We start from the raw sequence: 20518 nt of genomic DNA, 5'->3' as shown, positions 1-20518 counted from the left end.
TTCGACTTCAACTCCACTTTCCCGCCCGATCCCCGTATCCCTTGATTCCCTTAAATATAAAGTCGCTTTATGTTTGGTATACAGGGTCAGGAAACAAATTGCCAATCAATGGGATAGAAGTCATGAAAATCATCCCCCAGCTAATGTACACCCCATACTGGCTACCTGACATGGTAAATGAAAATACAAAAAAAAATTGCAGGTCAGAGAGGTTTTCCAAAGAAACAGATCAACCAATATTTATCTGTAGAATAATCATTGTTAAAACTGGTTAATCTCAACAGCATAATTATAATGTACTCTAAATTTCATAAAGCTAGGACCAACTGGGTTATGTCGAAAGCTCATTTTCTAATTTTCATTGTTCCCAATAGCAAAATGATGTTCCCAAGCTTTGTCAAGAAGGCAGTCCTTGTTTTTGAGTTAATATAAAACTGAAAAAGGGTAGCAGACAAAGGAAGGTGATTCAAACGGGTTAAGCACACATTAATGGCATCTGTAGTGTTGGGGAGGATACAGTAAAAAAAAATGACAGAAAGTGTAACTTCATATTTTGACTTCTACTTAAATGTGGGTGGCTTGTGGCAAGTGATGAAGTATATCATCTAAGTGCTCTCTGTAGAGTAACCTTATCCAGTGGCAGTTCCCCACCGCTGCCAGGTGCTGAATCAAATACCCTCGAGGACTTCTCTGCTCGAAGAATTATTTCCACCAGTGGAAAAGCAAACTCCTGCCTGGACATCATCCTCATACTTCCTTTCTTTCTCTGATGGTTATAGTGTTCTAAAATTTCTTGAAACATTAACAGTAATGAAGAATGGGGAATTTAACCAGCATGGATTTTCTTAAAACCACGAGATTCAGTACCTTGAAGATTTTCTAACACTCTGATGCTGACTTCGAGGGCCCAAGCTCCCAAAGAAAGCTGCTGTGGCATACACCGGAAAATGCTAGGTGCACTGGGCAGCCTGCCAGGGAGACTGCGCGCAATGGGTCAGAGCATGGAGGAGTCCAACTCCAACTTGTGTCGGGGCTTCGCGCAGAGCATGGAGACCATTCTGTCTGACAGAGAGAGAATGGTCAGCTCCATGAACACGACAGTGACACCCACCCTGATGGAGCCTCTGTTTACGGCTCTGATAGATTCCATGGCAGCTCACATTGCTGCAATAGAAGCTCAGGCGGCTGCCATCTTAGCTCTGGGAGCCAGTGCTGACAGGGGCTTCCAGAGCATCACATCACTTCTGTACTCACGCAAAGTCAGAGGAGTGTTGAGGCACAGTCCCAGCAAAGTCATCATGGCTCCATGGGAGAGGCATGCCTGCTCCCCCACCATACACTTTGCCAGTTCCCTTGTAAGTCCCACACAGCCAGCTGGGCCAGATTGGGGATACACTTCGCTGGAGCACGTGAACAAACACACAAGACAGACACTGACGGGTTGCATAAGGGTGATACTTAATTATTCTTGTTAAATATTAGACACAGGTGGAATTGTGTTGTTGGATACATTTTTCCTGGTGTAGCAACATCATAAATAGCAAACAAAGCAACTTTTCTCTCAAGGTTATGGGGGTTGACTGCAACATTACATATCCAAGTGGTCACTTTATCCTTTGTGTGCCTATCTGTATCTATATGGAGAACCGAGCACTGCAAAGCTAGAGTTCTGTACTGGACCAACCTGTTTATCATAGGATCTTGCAGAGACTCCAGCACTAGCTGCCAACTCTTCTTATAACCCTCCTCACCAAGAACTTCTGGAATCAGAGCTGTCAAAACACAATAGAAAAGGTATATAATCAAAGGACATGCAACTAGGCCTTAACTAAGCTACTTTTTCTCCAAAGAAAACATTTATTAAAACGTCGGTGATTTTTCAGTGAAAGCAAATGCATAACTGACAAAGATTCTTCACAGCTCTGCGGCTCATGATCTGAGACTCACACATACATGAACTTTCAGAACTTAACCCTTGTAAGACTTCTCCTCCTGGACTAAGAAATTTTATTACAAAAGCAATGATTTTAAAAAACTGACGGATCCATCAATTTTTTCCATATAATTTAGAAAACATTGTGATCAATAATCTGGCGGTCATTTAAAGATAAATTTACACCCGTACTAAGTGGGTAACACCTATCCTTCGGTGGAATTTAAGTCCCAGCATTCATAACTGGAGTCATGACTGAGCTAAGTAGAAGGGCAACTCTGCCACCTAAATCCTTCCCAATCACCATTATCAATGCTCTGCATACGCATCTGTGATTATTCCTATATTTCTAAGTAAGAGCAGAGAGACATTTTGGTACCATTTACTACATTATCCAATAAGATACAATAATTATTAAGCAAATTTAATAATTAAAATGGGCTCACTACTTCAAGAAACTGAAAAAAACAATATTAAACATGTTGACCTTTTGAGTATTTTTGTTTTTCTCCTCAATTGTCAACCTTTCCTATCCTGTAGATGATGATGCATGATGAATGAAGTTCCACAGGAATGAATGACTCCCCAATGTGTCACCGCAGTAGTTATTCTCCACAAGTGAGGTTGGACAACAAGTACTCAACTGTGGGGCCATTAAAGTTGAGCCTGATCATGCTCTCATACAACGTCCATGCATGCATGCTTTCAGCAGGGGTTGCGGCCAGCAATCAGAAGTGGGAACCGTGGTAAATTTTTCTCCTCCCTAAATGTATGGAGTCAATTCTAGTAACTTGATCAGGAGAATTGGGCGGGAGCAGTCACCAAGTAGGATGGCATGAGATGGTTGAATGAACACAAGCTGTTTCAGAGATGGCATCATTGCACCTTCTCACGTTAATTCAGCTGCCCAACATATCAAATTTATTTCTACCCACCAGATGGTCCCTCGAATGAGAGTCTAAGCATTTGTTTAAAAGAAATAAAACACAAACATACAGAGAGAATATATTAGAGTTACTAATTTTCCAAGACAGTTTGATTTTTTCAAGGGCACTTATAGCAAGGTTATCTTTAGATGTTATATTTCTTGCACATAATGATAGCCCATTTACATTTCCAGTTTGCTGCCAACGGCACCTCTGAATTGGTGGCAAACACAAAATATAAACAAAGTGCACTTATGCCACTGGACATGAATTGCACCACCAAAGCAGATGGCTTCAACCCACAACTTTTACAGCTGCGTTGGCACAAAGCAGCTTCCTGCATGCAGAAGTATCCAGATGTTGGTAGGCTGAGCACTGGAATGGCAAAAGTGATTTTTGCTGCTTTACAAACAACCCTGAAATATAAAATAGGGCTTCAGAGGCCATAGTGTTGGATAACCACTTCAGAGAAAAATAGTGAACGCACATGAATTTTGTACTTGAAAACAAATGCAGTTTCAATTATGTAACCTGCGGCAAACATCTATATGTACAGTAATCACTATTTTAATTTCACAATACTCAGTGTATCCATTGTTTCCCATATTATTTGTTTTTGAAGTTACTGATATACTTTTCAACTGGATTTCATGCAAACATCTGCATGCAATCCCAAAGCATCTTCGAAATCACACATCAAAGAACAAGGGAAGTATCAATTCGAAGGATTCCTTTATTCAGAATTCTATCCCCTCTTTATGTGCTGTAACTGTCACTGTTACACCTTAAATTATGGGGTGTAATATTTATTCAGATCTCAATAACTGTAATTTGCACTGTAATTTGTCAGATGAAACACTGCCATTTCTAGTCGCAGCTAGCCCCTGAAAATGTTAATCATTCAGTTCAGGAAAGGTCATGAGCAAATTAGAAAGAACTTTCAAAAATATTGCCAGTCATAAAACAAAAGTTAATCAGAAGGGAAAAAAACAAAGTTCTTAGTCACACCCTTGTACTGCCAGAGCAGTATTTCTAGGTATTTATTACTGGAATCTCTTTGCAGAATCACAGGGTGGTATTTAGAATGGACAGCAGTAGATACATAATAACACAGTTGGGCATTTTCTTAAAAATGCAATTATTGCGAACCTATTGCACCAAATGCACCATGTTCATTATGTACCAATACTTCCTCTATTTAAGACATTTTAGCTTCTTATAAAGGTTATGTGCAAATGAATGAAATTGCATTTAATAATGGTCCTCAGGATGTCACAAAGGGCTTTATAGAAAATTATATATTTTTTGCAGTGTGGTGTCTGTTATGGAGACCTACGCGTCAAGGTCCCAGGAAGAGCAATGAGATAAATGACCAGTTAATCTGATTTTAGTGGTTTTGCTGAGGGGATAAATGTTGGCCAGGACACCAGGTGAAATCCCCTGCTCTGCTTCAAACAGTGCCTGAGATCCTTGACATCCACCTCAACAGGGACGTTAGTTTATCCTCTTATCCAAAAGGCTGCACCTCCCTCAATACTGTACTGAAGTATCAGCCTAGACTATGTGTTCAAGTCCTGGGGTGGGGTTACACTCATAACCTTGTGGCTCAGAGGTGAGAGTGCTACCACTGTGCTGTTATAATTGGATAGCCACGTGGCAAAGGATAGAATACTAGAGCCTGGTTTTCGGTTGTTTTCATGCCTTTATTCATAGAGGTACCCCTTACACACACACCACACGCTAGATGAGCTCTCCTATAAAAAGGTAACAAGAGAGTCCCCAATTGATACTCACCACCTGAATACAATTAACACTCATTGATATAAATCATACAATTAACATGTGCCACATTGACCCTTTTCTCTATCGATGAAATACTGCTAAACTTTCAAAATGAGGGGAGTTATAACTATCCATGAGAAAAGGAATCTCATAATAAGCACAGAATGTATTTTTTTCTGCGAGAAGGTGGTTCCTTGTTAAAATGAAAATACCGTAATTCAGGAAATATTGGACCAGAACTTGCTCCGACCGGCGTGGCAAGGCTCTCCGCATATCCTGCTAATAAAAAAAATATGAATATACTCACTGTGTAGGCCACGACGTCCATTTGCTGAATTTTGAAATCTTCTCCAGTGGTGCGCTCCAAGATCAGCGCCGGCCGTGTGCGCTCAGAGATCAGCACCGGCCGTGTGCGCTCAGAGATCAGCGCAGGCCGTGTGCGCTCAGAGATCAGCGCAGGCCGTGTGCGCTCAGAGATCAGCGCAGGCCGTGTGCGCTCAGAGATCAGCGCAGGCCGTGTGCGCTCAGAGATCAGCGCAGGCCGTGTGCGCTCAGAGATCAGCGCAGGCCGTGTGCGCTCAGAGATCAGCGCAGGCCGTGTGCGCTCAGAGATCAGCGCAGGCCGTGTGCGCTCAGAGATCAACGCAGGCCGTGTGCGCTCCGAGATCAACGCAGGCCGTGTGCGCTCAGAGATCAGCGCAGGCCGTGTGCGCTCAGAGATCAACGCAGGCCATGTGCGCATGCAAAGACTGTGGGAATGCAAGCCCCGCCCACAAGCAGGCAAGTAATACTCATTCATTTAAAGTGACATTCCCTATGTTAGTAACATACCTTGTTATAAAAAAGGCAAGGAAATAATTTATAACGTACTAAAACGTACAGGAATTAAAAGTAAAAAAAAATGTTTTTAATGATCAAAAAATATTAAAATAAGAATAATTAGACATTCCACATTTTAAAAATTTATTTGTTGTTGTTTTGCAGTCATGATAAGTCTCCGCGCTTTTAAAAAGTAGTGTAGGGCTGGTATTTTCAAGCATACCTTCTCAAGGCATAAGTATCTTCGTTCCAGCTGGGCAGATGGGTAAGTTTACGGATGTTTGCTGATTGTATTGATTGTTGCGTAGGTGGCCCTTTAGTTCGTAACTGTCAAAACGCCGGTGAACCAATCGGAGCAAGTTCGCGATTTCGGGGCTTTAATGCGTATGTGCGAACGTGCTCCGAGGGATTTGACGGCGGTTGGACAGGACGCCATTGAGGAACGGCGCGTGAGCTGAGTACGTTCTGCCCCATAGATTTCCTATTCAGATATCAAAAGAAATCTTAAGCTGACATGTTAATAAATTTAGATTTTTTATTTAGTTTTAGGAACTGTGATGAACTCAAAAATGTCACCAACAAAATGTTCTGTGCCCAGGCTTTATGCTCCAGTGTGCTGGGCAACATTCTACTACATTTCAAACATATGTAGTGTTATTGCAAAAAATTATGTCTTAGTGTGTACGTGACTTTTATTGCCAGTGAGGTTGATTAAGATTCTGTCATAGTGAAGGGGATGGATTTTAATGTTAGAATTTGCATCATTGAAAAACCACAATCTTTGTTCTATTTAAAACTCATATTTTCAGTTGCTTAGCGAAGGCATGCACCAAATCAGGTTTTATGATGAGAGGATAAAACTTTACAATTAGGAAAAGATCCCCAGTCCCAATTGGTTAAGTCTTTAATCGTAATGACCACTGGAATGGTCCCACACTTCTTTGCTGGGGTAGTCCGTTGTCACCAGCACACCATGACAGTAAATTGTGCAGCAAGTCAATAAAAATGAAGAATAAAATTGCAGCACACTCTTGTGTTAGCAAACCAGATGCTGTTTTTACACAGTAGCATGCCAGACCAGCGAGAACTGCTAACATCAGTGAAAGGCCAGAGATGAGGGTTTGATGATCAAAAAGAATGCAGCAGATTACAAACCCATTTAAATAAAGTGAACTGTGTCCCTTTCGAAGAGAAAGATGCATCAAAATTTCATTCAAAATGTGAGACACTTGACAGGCCCATGTTAATCGTGTTGTTGACTCTAAGACTAACTTATAACATTTCACAGATTATCAGCTGTGAAGGTTCTGCAGGACTTTTTTGCTATTTCAAAGACTTGTATTTTTCTTCTGCATTTTGCAGCATGATTGTTTACCAGCAGACAGATGCTATTCTCCCACACCTCATACAGCAGAACACTCAGCGCCCAAGCATATTCGTCCAACTATTTTTGCAGATGGGGAAATAAAAATAATCTAAGAAAGGGTATATAATAAAAGTAATGTTTTTCAAAATGACAAATACCAAAAATTGTCATTAATCAGATGCAGACTTTGTCAATGCTCTGATGTAGTGCCGACCATGGCAAATTAATAGCCAAATGTTCAGAGAAATAAAAGCAGACATCACTTCAGAAAACAGATTTTGTTATTGCAGCGGTGAACATTTTGGCAAACATGCCCAGTAATAGGAGCTTCATAAAAACATTTGCTTTGGCATCACATAAAAGAAAATAAGTCACATCAATGGATTTTGTGGATACCTGAAGCAAAATTTTACTACTTGTACTATTAAATCATCACTGAGACTACAAGACAGTTAGTATGGGACCAAGTTCATTCTTAGCAGCAGTAACCTACACATTTTTAAGTGTCAGGCACATACATTGGTATACTAACTGTAGTAGTTTTCACAAAGTGTTAGTATATCAAAAACAAAACCAGAAAATGCAGATCGGTCAGTATCTGTGGACAGAAAAGACTGGGCCTGCTCAATGACCGGCTCTGTATTTCCAGCATAATCTGCTTTTGTTTTAGATTCAATTTTTTTTTCGTTTTTTGTTCGTATATTTAATTTCTTTAAAAAAAGTTTTTAACAATAACAACTCCAAAAGCAGAAGACACCTTCCCTCAGGAGTAGATAAGAAATCTATTTCACAACCGTCTCCACAGACGCAGTCAATATCGTTGCTTGGTTGGGCCATTGGAGTAATTAAAAATGCAGCAAGAGCCCTCTCCTCACAGACAGTTACTTGGATTAATCAGTGAAAACTGATGAAGTCATCGCATTATGAAATATTGAGTCTAAATGACAAACAAAATATCAACTTAGTCAAGTGATACTGAGACAAATTATATCTACAAAACGTTAGAAGATTGGAAATAGTTTGGATTGTTCAAAAACCAACCTATATAGTCTCAGTGTCAGTTTGATCTAGTGGTAGCACTCTTGCCTTGGAGTTAGAATATCATGGGTTCAAGCTCCATTCCAGAACTTGAGCACATAATATATGCTAACACTTCAGTGCAGTACTGACAGAGTGCTGCATTGTTGAAGGTACTATATCTTGAATGAGCCATTATACTGAGGCCCCCTCTGCCTGTTCAGGTGGACATAAAAGATCTCAAAGGACAAGTCAAAGACCGGCCAACTTCTCCAGATTTTCACACCAATACAGATTAGCCATGATGTGGAGGTGCCACATTTATTTTAAAATAAATTTGTTGGACTATAACCTGGTGTTGTAAGATTCCTTACATCAATACAGATTAGGGAAGAGAGAGAGAGAAGGATATTTAAGAAGGGTAAAAGAGATAAACTCGGAAATTATAGGCCTATTAGTCTAACGTCAATTGTGGGGAAGTGACTAGAATCTGTTATTAGGGACAGAGTGACTCAGCATTTGGACAAATATGAGCTGATCAGAGAGAGCCAGCACGGATTTGTAAAGGGTAAGTCATGTTTAACAAACCTAGTTGAATTTTTTGAGGAGGTAACTAACATGGTAGATAAGGGAGTGCCTATGGATGTTATTTATATGGATTTCCAGAAGGCATTGACAAGGCTCCACATAAGAGACTGTTAACAAAAATGAGATTGTATGGAATTGCAACCTATTAGCTTAGATAGGGAATTGTTAAGAGGCAGGAGACAGAGAGTAGGGATAATGAGTCTGTACTCAAATTGGCAGGTTGTGGCTAGTGGTGGCCCCTAGGGATCTGTACTGGGGCCACAGCTTTTCACTATATTTATAAATGACTTGGATGAATGGAGAGCCATATATCTAAGCTTGCTGATGACACTAAGTTAGGTGGCACAGTTAACAGTGTAGATGGAAGCAAAAAGTTGCAAAGGGACATTGATAGATTAAATGAATGGGCAAAACTGTGGCAGATGGAGTTCAATGTAGGAAAGTGTGATGTCATCCACTTTGGACCTAAGAAAGGTAGATCAGAGTATTTTCTAAATGGCAAAAAGCTAGAACTGTGGATGAGCAGAGAGATTTAGGGGTGCAAGTACGGAAATCACTAAAAGCTAGTGGCCAGGTACAAAATATAATTTAAAAGGCTAATGGAATGCTGGCCCTAATCTCAAGGGGGCTGGAATACAAAGGAGTGGAAGTTATGTTACAGCTGAATAGAACTCTGGTTAGGCCCCACCTGGAGTACTGCATTCAGTTCCAGACTAACGCACCTCAGGAAGGATATATTGGCCTTGGACGGGGTGCAGCACAGGTTCACCAGAATTATACCGGAGCTAAAAGGGTTAAATTATGAGAACAGGTTGCATAGACTAGGTTTGGATTCCCTTGAATATAGAAGATTAAGGGGTGATCTAATTGAAGTGTTTAAGATAATTAAAAGATTTGATAGGGTACATAGAGAGAAACTATTTCCTCTGGTGGGAGAGTCCAGAACAAAGGGGCATAACCTTAAAATTAGAGCTTGGCCATTCAGGGGTGATAACACAAAGGGTGGTGGAAATCTGGAACTTTCTGCCCCAAAAAGCTGTTGAGGCTAGGACTAGTGAAAATTTCAAAACTGAGATTGGTTGATTTTTGTTGGGCAAGGGTATTAAGGTTATGGAACCAAGGTAGGTAGATGGAGTTTAGATACTGATCAGCCATGATCTAATTGAATAGCAGAACAGGCTCGAGGGGCTGAATGGCCTACTCCTGTTCTTATGGGGAGGGGGGGGGGAAAGAGAGGGGAAGGGAGAGAGATGGAGAGAGAAGTGAGAGAGATAAAGAGTTCTACCATTGAGCCAATGCTGGCATCTGAAAAGCACTATATAAATGTAAGTTCTTTATTTTGCTTTTTCTAACAAAAATGCATCATTTATGAGCCAAACAACATTGGCATCTAGATAATATGACATTACTGAAAAACAAAAAGTAAGCATGGTTATTAGCCAAAGAGCATTCTGTAAGGACCGGTATTCATGAGAACAATCCTTTAAGTTTCAACATTTCAAACCTTGAAAAATAAACCATAACTTTAAAAATGTTACAACACAAAAGCATATGCTTTTGTGTGTTCTTAAATAAATGATTTAGTCTATCAGATTAAGAAAAGAAAACCTTCCAAAACAAACGATAATCAGTGCACGGAACTCAACTAGTGTTTTGTCTAATTGAAAACGTCTTTGTACCACTAAATGAGGCAAAGCATACTCCCAATGCCAAAGTGTAAATGGTTTACACAACTGGAGAGTTTGGAAACCAGAGAAAAGATATGAATTTGACCATAAAAGTGCATCTTGGCAGCTGTTTTATAGACGGGATGCGGAGTGTGACGTACAGAGTTGATGAAGCAAGCCAGAATTTGAACATTACTTCAAACAGTGACAGAATTTATAACCAATTAACATTTTAAAGATCAGAGTACGACGGCTATACATGACCCCAAACAGGATAGAGTTAACTTATTTATCCTATTCAATTTATATTGCAGACAGCATGCTCATGTTCCTCTGAGAATTAAAGTATAGCAATTAACAACTGCTTCAGATATGTTCGTTATGACTGTCTTCTGTACGAGTGAAAGAATGGCTGCTATTCTCCATTACCAGTTACATCTGAGTAGCATCTTTAATCACATCCTTAAATACAGAGTTCATTAAGTTCCTTTTTATAAAAAACTCAAAATGTTAAAAAATTCTATTTTTTCTTTCCTTTTATAAAAATATTGTTGCTTAACGAGTGCTGAAAGAAGTTTGACATTATTAGAAGCTTGCACGGATTATTAAACTTATAGCATGCGGGAGATAATTTTTAAGCTTTCTGGGTTAATGGACTGCATCTTTACTAGGACTAATTCTTCCCCCCCACCACCCCTCACTGCAGCAGTAGTTCCCCAAGCCAGTTACCTTTATGAGGTTATCAATGATCTACTTAAGCAAAAATATTCAAACCTAGCTAACTCATAAAAAGACAAACAAAAATATATTACAGTTAATCATACACTTCATTATCATTTGATTTAAACAGGGAGCAAAACTCGTTCTTCAAATTAATTGTTGCTGATCATCATTAAGGATTATTTCACATGCATGAATCCTTGCCCTTAGCTCTTCACCAATGTAAAATAATCCAGTGGGTAATTAAATTAAGTCATACTCAGATTAATAATATATTGCTTTCTATGGCATTCTTAGACAATAATGATTATGATGAACATATTTCATTTTATGAGCCTACAGAATGGTAAGCAACCATAGGAACATAGGAACAGGAGTAGGCCATTCAGCCCCTCGTGCCTGCTCCGCCATTTGATAAGATCATGACTGATCTGTGATCTAACTCCATATACCTGCCTTTGGCCCATATCCCTTAATACCTCTGGTTGCCAAAAAGCTATCTATCTCAGATTTAAATTTAGCAATTAAGCTAGTATCAATTGCCGTTTGCGGAAGAGAGTTCCAAACTTCTACAACCCTTCGTGTGTAGAAATGTTTTCTAATCTCACTCCTGAAAGGTCTGGCTCTAATTTTTAGACTGTGCCCCCTACTCCTAAAATCCCCAACCAGCGGAAATAGTTTCTCTCTATCCATCCTATCTGTTCCCCTTAATATCTTATAAACTTCGATCAGATCACCCCTTAACCTGCGAAACTCTATAGAATACAACCCCAATTTGTGCAATCTCTCCTCGTAACTTAACCCTTGAAGTCCAGGTATCATTCTAGTAAACCTACGCTGCACTCCCTCCAAGGCCAATATGTCCTTCCGAAGGTGCGGTGTCCAGAACTGCTCACAGTACTTCAGGTGCGGTCTAACCACTACAAAATTTTTAAAAACTAACATACAACTTTTCCATTAATATATTTGCGATCTTCAAAAATAACAAATTATCAGTGGCTCGTGACTGTCAGTAGCAGTGCTAAACTGGATTTAACCATGAACTTATTGCCAAATATTTATCATCATTGATGTTTATTTGGCTGTTTGCAGCACTATATGGAGGGCATAAAATACATGAAAGGGCAAGAAAGGTCACAGTGAGGTAGGATTAAATACTTATGCTGTTTTGCAACCATGGCTTTTGTAAAACCATCCTGAACTTTAATTATTTCCTATCTTTTATGTATTTCTCCTTTGAATTTTATCTTCAATACTTCTTGTTAGCTAATCTTTCATTGCTCAGCAAATCCTCCTGTAAGGCCTGGAGAGTGGTTTCACTGTCTTAAAGGACAATATGATTTTCTACTATTCAAACTTACACAATTTAAAGGGGATGAAAACTCTACAAGGAGTATCTTGAACAATGAGTATTCCCCTGGACTTTGTTTTCCCTTTAATGAACATATCCAATATTTCCCTCACAACATACTATTCCCCCTTGAAAGCCACGTGTCAAGCAGATCTACCTGCTTTTAGTCAAGTAAAGGAAATTCATTCCCTGCTGCGAGATACAATTGAATTTAGCCCTTCCAGTTACTAAAAATAAAAATATGCTAACCTGGCAGCATCTTCATTAGGCATTGGAAGGCCAGTTCCTGGGTCTGTTCTTTCTGCTTTTGAGTTCTGGCTGGCTTCGGCCATTTAGGTAAGGCTCCTCCAGGCCAGATAGCTTCCTGTAAAAGCCTGAGGTACACAACCCAGTGTTGAGTACATGTCAGGTTAACAACCTGGACCTCAAGCCACCTGTAAGCAGAAAATATATAATCAGCCACTGCACTAGAAAACATATGCATGATATTAATCAACAACTAATAAGTGATCAATCATCCATTGCACAAATAAAACTAAACAGAAATTTAAATAAACTCTTTCAATCACACATTCACACACAAATATCTATAGGTTACACATGCTTTGCAACTCAACTTACACTTAAAACAGAATAAAGCAAGTTCTATCAGCATGAAGTACTTCCGCTTTCTATCTAGCTTAGAAAGGTAAGGGCTTGATTTTCATGTGTGGTATGCATCGAGTGGGCAGGCAGTGGGCCTGCAACATAAAAGCATCATGGCACCTACCAAGAAAGTGGGCACGATGCGCTGCTGATGATCACATACCAGTTGTGCATTACTGGAACGCAATCCCTTGCAATTCATGAAGGCAATGAGCTCCTCTGCAAGAGCCTATATGGCAATGATGCCCTTGACTTAGAGGAAGCCTGCAATCTACACGAACCCCAAAGATCTAAGAACATAAGAAATAATAGCAGGAGTAGGCCATATGGCCCCTCGAGCCTGCTCCGCCATTCAATAAGATCATGGCTGATCTTCGACCTCAACTCCACTTTCCTGCCCGATCCCCATATCCCTTGATTCCCCTAGAGTCCAAAAATCTATCTATCTCAGCCTTGAACATATTCAATGACTCAACATCCACAGCCCTCTGGGGTAGAGGATTCCAAAGATTCTCAACCCTCGAAGTGAAGAAATTCCTCCTCTTCTCAGTCTTAAATGGCTGACCCCTTATCCTGAGACTATACTCCCCTAGTTGTAGATTCTCCAGCCAGGGGAAACAACCTCTCAGCATCGACCCTGTCAAGCCCCCTCAGAATCTTGTATGTTTCCATGAGATCACCTCTCATTCTTCTAAACTCCAGAAAATATAGGCCCATTCTACTCAATCTCTCCTCAAAGGTCAACCAACTCTATCGTGCTATTTCCAGTTGTCAATAGGCAGCGCTGAGTCACACAAAAATGGAGTCTGGGTTCAATTGTGCCACTGGTCTCTAATTTAAATATATTCATTAGATTCCTGTCTGTTTCCGACAGGAGTGCTAACTGTCTGAATTAGGACATACTACAAAATCACAATGGGCAGTCCTCCAGCAGCATGTTGGCAATTTTTTATTCCAGTTTTTGTCCCGCTACCTCCAAATTCACGCTGAAAAATGGGGCGGTCCGGTGACAAAAATCATCCATAATGTATCTTCAGACCGCTGGCATATCGTGCACCATCAAGATGGTGGTGTGTATGAACGTAGCCATGAAATGGCAGGTCTCCAAACAGGGAAAATAAATCAATTCAACAAAAAATGTTTCCAGCCATGCAGCAGGCATGTAACCTTTTAAAAATGTATGTAGATAGATTGAGGAACAGTTTGTACTGAAAGTATCTACTCCTACCCTGGCTTTTATCAACTTCCACTAAATACCCTGCTGGCATCAGAGATGAAAACAATATATTGTCGAAGATATTCAAACACAAGCAACAAGAATGTGTGATATGATGTACACATTAAAAAGCAACAGATTTAGACCTCCAGTTAATACCAATTCAGTGCACCGTGATTTGATATAGGATGTACATCTCATAAAGCTCTAAAAACTGACTCCTCCTCATAGTCATCAAGTCCTAGTGTATCCACCTCTCAAATGTAGTCTATTTTGGAATTTACAGCAAAACAGTTGTCAACAAAGTCAAGTCCAGCAATGCTAGTGACAGCATTCTGTCAACATGTCCCTTAAACAAGAGAAATAGCCTTTATACTACCAGTGTGATTTAAGACTCTTTGCTACAAAACATCCACCTATTTGAAAGTGTTTAAGTGCCATATGAGTATAGCATGTAATTGTTGGAATAACATATCAGTTTTGGTGTAATTTAATGTACCCTAGGATTAGCTGCTGGAGCAGTTATAATGGCAACCTGATTACGTTTTGAAAGGTTACAGAGAGGTATCCGAAACAAACACATATGAAAACCATTACTGCTACAAAAACTACTTTCGGATGGATGCTAACACTTCCATTAGCAAAATCTGCATTTGGGCAATCAATTACATTTTACAGGCTGATATTCTGTGAGCGAGCCATGCATAAAAAATGAGCAGTTCAAGTAAAAAGCTTTGTTTAAAATTATGACATCAATATATGTGGTAGATTAATGCTTTTTCCTAAACATTAAAAACAGTTCGAAGTTCAATAATGAATTGAATTTAATGATAGAAAATTAGAAAGCACTCAAATGTAAATTGTTATGTAGATTCTATGACAAACTTGAACCAACTGTAGTTCTACATAATTGGCTCAGTGTTGAGGAAATCTAGTAACTCAATACTAATACAGCAGCAGTAAATTTCACATTATAAAAACAGTATTGCTGAAGCACTGGCAACAAAACATGATCAGATTATTAAGATCTCTGAATGTGTTATTGAACTGAGCAGCGTCAGTGAGGGACAGGAAAATCTGCCCCCATCAACTCTTTGCTGGGGTACAGTTCCACAGGTGCGAGGTGTTCTCTTCCAAATGGCCCTTATTTATGTGTGATATGTGGCAGTGAGCGTCAGCAGGCCAGACTGCAGCAGCACAGCTGAACCCGATTCTGTCCTCTATCTTCATCTGATGTCCATGCATGCATACTTACAGCAGGGGGCTACTGGTTAGCAATCAGGAACAGAAACTCTGACCAATTTTTCAACTAACTCAGCAGAGTGGAGTTGAATCTGTGACTTGTATGGCCTGTATGGTTCAGCAATTTTAGATAAGCTCAATGAGCCACCAGAGGAGTTTAGGATGTGAGTTAATATTGGACTGACTGGTTGGGCTACAGAAACACTCAATGCACATGTCTGTTTTCATTCCACTTGAAGCGATTTAGGACCTTTTTAAGAGACCCAGGGGTCAATTTTAAAATTAAATTGCAGGTGCATTGGGGGCGGGATGATAGTTGAACAACCAAATGTACCTTATTGAGTTTCTTAAGGTACCTTATTTCTGACATATTGGGTAGTTAAAACGATTTTAAACTTACCCGGGTGGATTTCCCACGGCTTCCGATTCACACCTGGTGAAACCAGGCATGAAGGGCCGGATCAGGCAAAAATAAACAAAATAAATTAAATAAAAACCATTGCACAAAGTTAAAAAAACAAAACAAACCTACCTTTCCACCCTGCTCCGGTGTCCGATGTCTCCCTCTCCGATGTCCCTCTCAGATCTCCCCCTCACTGATGTCCCTCTTCGATCTCCCCCCTCCCCCCTCCCCCCCACCCCCGCCCTGATCTTCCCGTCTCCCCCCCACCCCGATCTTCTGTTCCAGCGCCGGATGACGTCTCGCTCTCTCTCTTTCTCACCCCCACCCCCCGACCTTGGAGTTGCAGCTCCTGTCAGCAGCCAGCCTGTCAATCAGGGGCTGCTGGGCGCGAAACCCGGAAAGAACTTTAATCACCATCAATTACATTGCGATCGTGTCGGAAACGGTAAGTTTTTTTTAAATTCGGGTTTGCCACTTGTACCTTCACCACCACCACCACCCCCACCCCACCCCCCGCTGCCAACCCGCCACCATTTCAAAATTGATCCCCTGATAAGGCAATATATAAATGCCAAGTTCTTTTTTTACTTTCTGTAGATGGATTACAGCAATAGATGGAGCTGTGTCCCACGTTATCACTCCCTTTCGTTCTGATTTCAAAATGAAGATGGTTAAACCTATAATGATTTTCAAAGCCTCTGCCATCCAATGAAACCTTTGGTAATATAATTTCAGACATAGCGTCAGACTTAAAATGTTTCTACTGAAAGTACTTTGTTACTGCAGTAAACAGTCCATTCTAGGATAAGAAAGTTATAAGAAACAGAATTGAAAATATGATAAAAACTAAAGTATCCAAATCTCCTTCAGAATGCCATTTCATGTAATGCATATTGTGAATGGCTCCCTAATAATCCAAGAATCCATTTAAAAACTAATGGGGTTCGTTTTGATAACATAATGTTTGCATAGCTCCCAAAGATAGTAGTATAAAGATCAACTGTACTTAATACAAAATATATATTTTTTTAAAGTTCAGCAACCTCAGAATTGAAAATAAAGCTTACTGCAATTCAATTACTAGCAAATTCTGATGGGGTCTAAAAGTTAATTGGATACTTACTGACGCACAACAGTGACCCAAATAAACTGATTAAAATTTCAACATACAGCCTATAACTGAGTGCAGAAATGTTAACGTCAAACCAGGGCTTTAGGGTTAATTTCTGACAGCTAAAGTAATTTATTGCCCATATTTTTTGATTGAAGATTTCCTTTATAAATTAATAAAAACGCAAAGCCAATAAGTCTAACTGTACTGACCACAAATGTTTGGCAACGTGATTAAAAAGCTTCAACACTTGCTGCTTACTTTGGCTGCAGGATGTCAAATTGACACGGGCTATCCACATAACTGTTGATTCCTAATGAACATGCATCACCAGCTCCATTAACTGGTTTGTACTCTATATAAATATAATTATATCGACAACAAAGGTCAGATATGGGTCTAAATGCATATTTTTTGCAAACAAGAGTACTTACTGAACTGCTTTTGCTCGTTCATATTTTGGCACTGAAATGCCTTAATCTGTGTAGGCTATGCCTTTGGACTGGTTTTATAGTGGATTTTAGAAAGAGAAAAAATCAATGATCAATTCAAGACTGTTCAATGGAAACAAAATTGTTGAAAGGAAATAGTAAAAAAAATCAATGACTCTTTTGAAGTTAGAGACCTCAGCTTGTGAGGGTGCAATTTACTGCCAAATAAAGTCAGGCCTATCTTTTCTGACAATAACAGAGAAAATTGTCCTATAATTAACATTATGTTCTCATGCTTTGACATTAAAAAGACTTTTGCTTTAACATTTTTTTTTTACCATTTACATCTCCATAGCTGTTAGTCTTAAGAAGTGTTAAAATGCTTTGGGTAGAAGTTTGCATTCCACTAACCTTTCCATTGTACAGATTGTTGTCAGACAAGTAGGTAACTTGACTGAGGTAATCTGTTTATCTATAATTATTTCACAAGCCAAGAACAGTCCCACTAGCACAAATGTCAACACAACCTAACATTATTCCCCTGTGACGCAGAATAGTTATAAAAACTTCTAATTTTGAAGAAAACAGATGCAGCCTCTGCAGCAGAAAAATTTGATCAAAACAAATTCCACTATTCCATGACCAAAACCAGCCTAACTCTCTCAGGGATCCTCCATGTACGTCAGAGCCATGCTGGATGTCACAGATATCCAACACTGAGGTGCAACTTTAAGAACAACCAAAATTGACTCTGTGGCTAAATGCACCATGTAAATAAAGACCAGGGTGGTCCCAGATTTTAAAATTGGTCTGTGCTGAGTTCACTGAAGGACTGGTGGGAGCTTGGGTGGATGACATCATCCTGCCAGTTCTGCCTCTTTCAATGATGTTTGGCATGATGTGGAGATGCCGGTGATGGACTGGGGTTGGCAAATGTAAAGAATCTTACAACACCAGGTTATAGTCCAACTGTTTTATTTGAAAATCACAAGCTTTCGGAGGCTTTCTCCTTCGTCAGGTGAATGACAAAGGAGAAAGCCTCCGAAAGCTTGTGATTTTCAAATAAATTTGTTGGACTATAACCTGGTGTTGTAATGATGTTTGGATGGAAGAGGCTGACTGCAAGAAGCATTCGTCTCAACTTCTAGAGGAAGTTTCAATTCTGAAAAAAGGAGACAGAGATCAAATATATGTGGGTCCAGTCCCAATTCCACCCCTGCCCACATACATAGTGCCTCATCATGAATTTTCAGGGCCCAAGTCTTTTTAAATCACTGAATGCTACACTTCAAATAGGTTATGACCATTTGTAATACCTATTAATGGTGCATTCTTTTCTAACTGTACTCCTAATGTTTATTTATTGTTCTCATGAACTGAATACTGCACAAGGCAGTTGTGCAGGAAGGAGAGTCAAATATCCTACCTATATGCTTGCAAGAAAGCAAAAATGTAAGTGGCTCCTAGAATAGCTAGGAGGCATTTATTTTGTTTTTACCAACTTTCAAACCTTCAAATAGGAACTTTAAAAATGTTTTGTGCCCTAACTGAGTTATGTTTAAGATCCAGCCCATAAGCCAAAGGTGGCCTTAGAGTTTCTTTGATCCAGTCTGTGAAGCTTCTGCCGGTTCCCTTCTTCTCTATGCTTGTGTGCAAAGCTGACTTCAAAACCTTCAAAGTGTTTAAAGAATGAAAGACATAGAAAGAGAGCAAGACATAGAAAGAGAGCAAGACATAGAAAGAGAGCAAGACATACAATAATTAATTCCGCACCACCGCATTCCTCAGGAAAACTGTGCTTATAGGCAGCGCAGGTCGGAGATACAATGCTCCAGATAGCTAGTCCCTGTGAGCACAGGTCTCCGCTGAGAGTGCGGGATCACTGAATTATCAATACAGTGACAAAGACAGAAAATGTGCGAGAGGCATGCAGACTATGAGACATACAAAAGACTCACACAAAGGGAGAAAACATGAATAAATAAGCCATAAACAAACAGAGACACGAGATGACAAAAGAGAGTGTGAGGCATACAGAGTGAGACGTAAAAAGTTGAAAATAAATAGAAAGGAAGCAAGAGCCAGGTAAAATTGGAGAGTGGGAGACAAGCAGAGAGAAGCACATTTTTATCCATGGGTACTACCACGGATTTTATTAATATCAGTTATAGAGAAATATGTAGTTGAAGAAATGGTTTTAAGAAACCTTTGCAGCAACTATAACAATCATTTCAAACTATGATCAGACGAACTAGATATAATATCATGCTTCACATTCAAATTGAAAATAAAATTGGTCAGTGTCAAAGAACAGAATACAAATAGAATTAGACTGCTGAACAATACAGTGATATGCATCAGTAAAACAAGAACCCACAGTGCGATTGTCCAATATTTCTTTCTAATTGATAAGGTTAATGGTTCACTGGATTGTGGTCAATTATCCATTTGTGCTATGTTTCAATTTAAACTTTACATAAAGTCATCTAACTTACTGTGTAATAAATGCACTGCCTAGAGCAATCTTCCCTATCAGTGTTAACAGCAAGCCGGTCTACCTAATTTTTCATCTGGTGGTTGCCTATTTTAATTGGTATCTGTGGGTATTCAATTCCACTGTCACACCCAGCCTCTCAAGAGTCTCCAACCCTCAGAGCGCCTCTCCCAGTCCTCTCATAACCCAGGACTCCCTCCCATTGCTGGCATACCCAATGGTCTTCTCTCACTCCTAAGAGACCCTAGTGTTCCCATTCTAGTACTCCTAAATTTCTGTACAGCCTCTCCAGTGCTCCCACATCTCCCATCCTCCCCTCCAATTACCCAAAAACCTTACACAGCTCCAATGCTCCCATACTACATGATGCCTTTTTCTTAAACCTAGGTCCATCCTTAAAATACAACAAATCCACACAGTCCCATCAACTCTCTAGTCGTGAACCACATAGCTTCTACCTACCTGCAGCCTAGAACAATTTTCCTACCATCTTCTTCTGTATCCAGGACTTTTTTTAAAAATTGAGATAAAAAGAACTACCATGTGACACAACATATACACAATCATTGAATTCAAGCCCCGAAACATCACTAACAATCTTACAACTCTGTAATAAAAACATAGTTTGACTTATTGAATCACTGTAAATTAGTGCTTATTATATTGTAAATTAAATATCAGAAAACATAACTGATTCACCATGTGCAATGCCACAATAAATCTGCTCATAATTACTATATTTTAAATATAAATTGAAAACTCTTGTATAATGACTTAAAGCATAACTGCAGATTTCAGGATCTTTAT

The 20518-nt window shown here is 39.6% G+C and overlaps 1 protein-coding gene across 1 annotated transcript in view; it reads right to left on the bottom strand.

Moving 5' to 3' along the window:
- The window catches only part of snx19b (sorting nexin 19b), a 167133-nt gene that overhangs the window by 16326 nt on the left and 130289 nt on the right, over window positions 1–20518 (bottom strand). Inside the window, exons 9-10 of the mRNA XM_067970992.1 lie at window positions 12419–12603; window positions 1685–1772 (exon numbers count right to left, since the gene is read on the bottom strand). Of these exons, the coding sequence (XP_067827093.1) occupies window positions 1685–1772; window positions 12419–12603 (273 nt within the window). The remainder of the gene's footprint in view (window positions 1–1684; window positions 1773–12418; window positions 12604–20518) is intronic.

This window comes from Heptranchias perlo, chromosome 33 (genome assembly GCF_035084215.1).
Source record: "Heptranchias perlo isolate sHepPer1 chromosome 33, sHepPer1.hap1, whole genome shotgun sequence".
Taxonomy (NCBI): Eukaryota; Metazoa; Chordata; class Chondrichthyes; order Hexanchiformes; family Hexanchidae; genus Heptranchias; species Heptranchias perlo.
The sequence above is the reverse complement of the archived record's forward strand: the minus strand, read 5'-3'. Positions and strand labels throughout refer to the sequence as shown.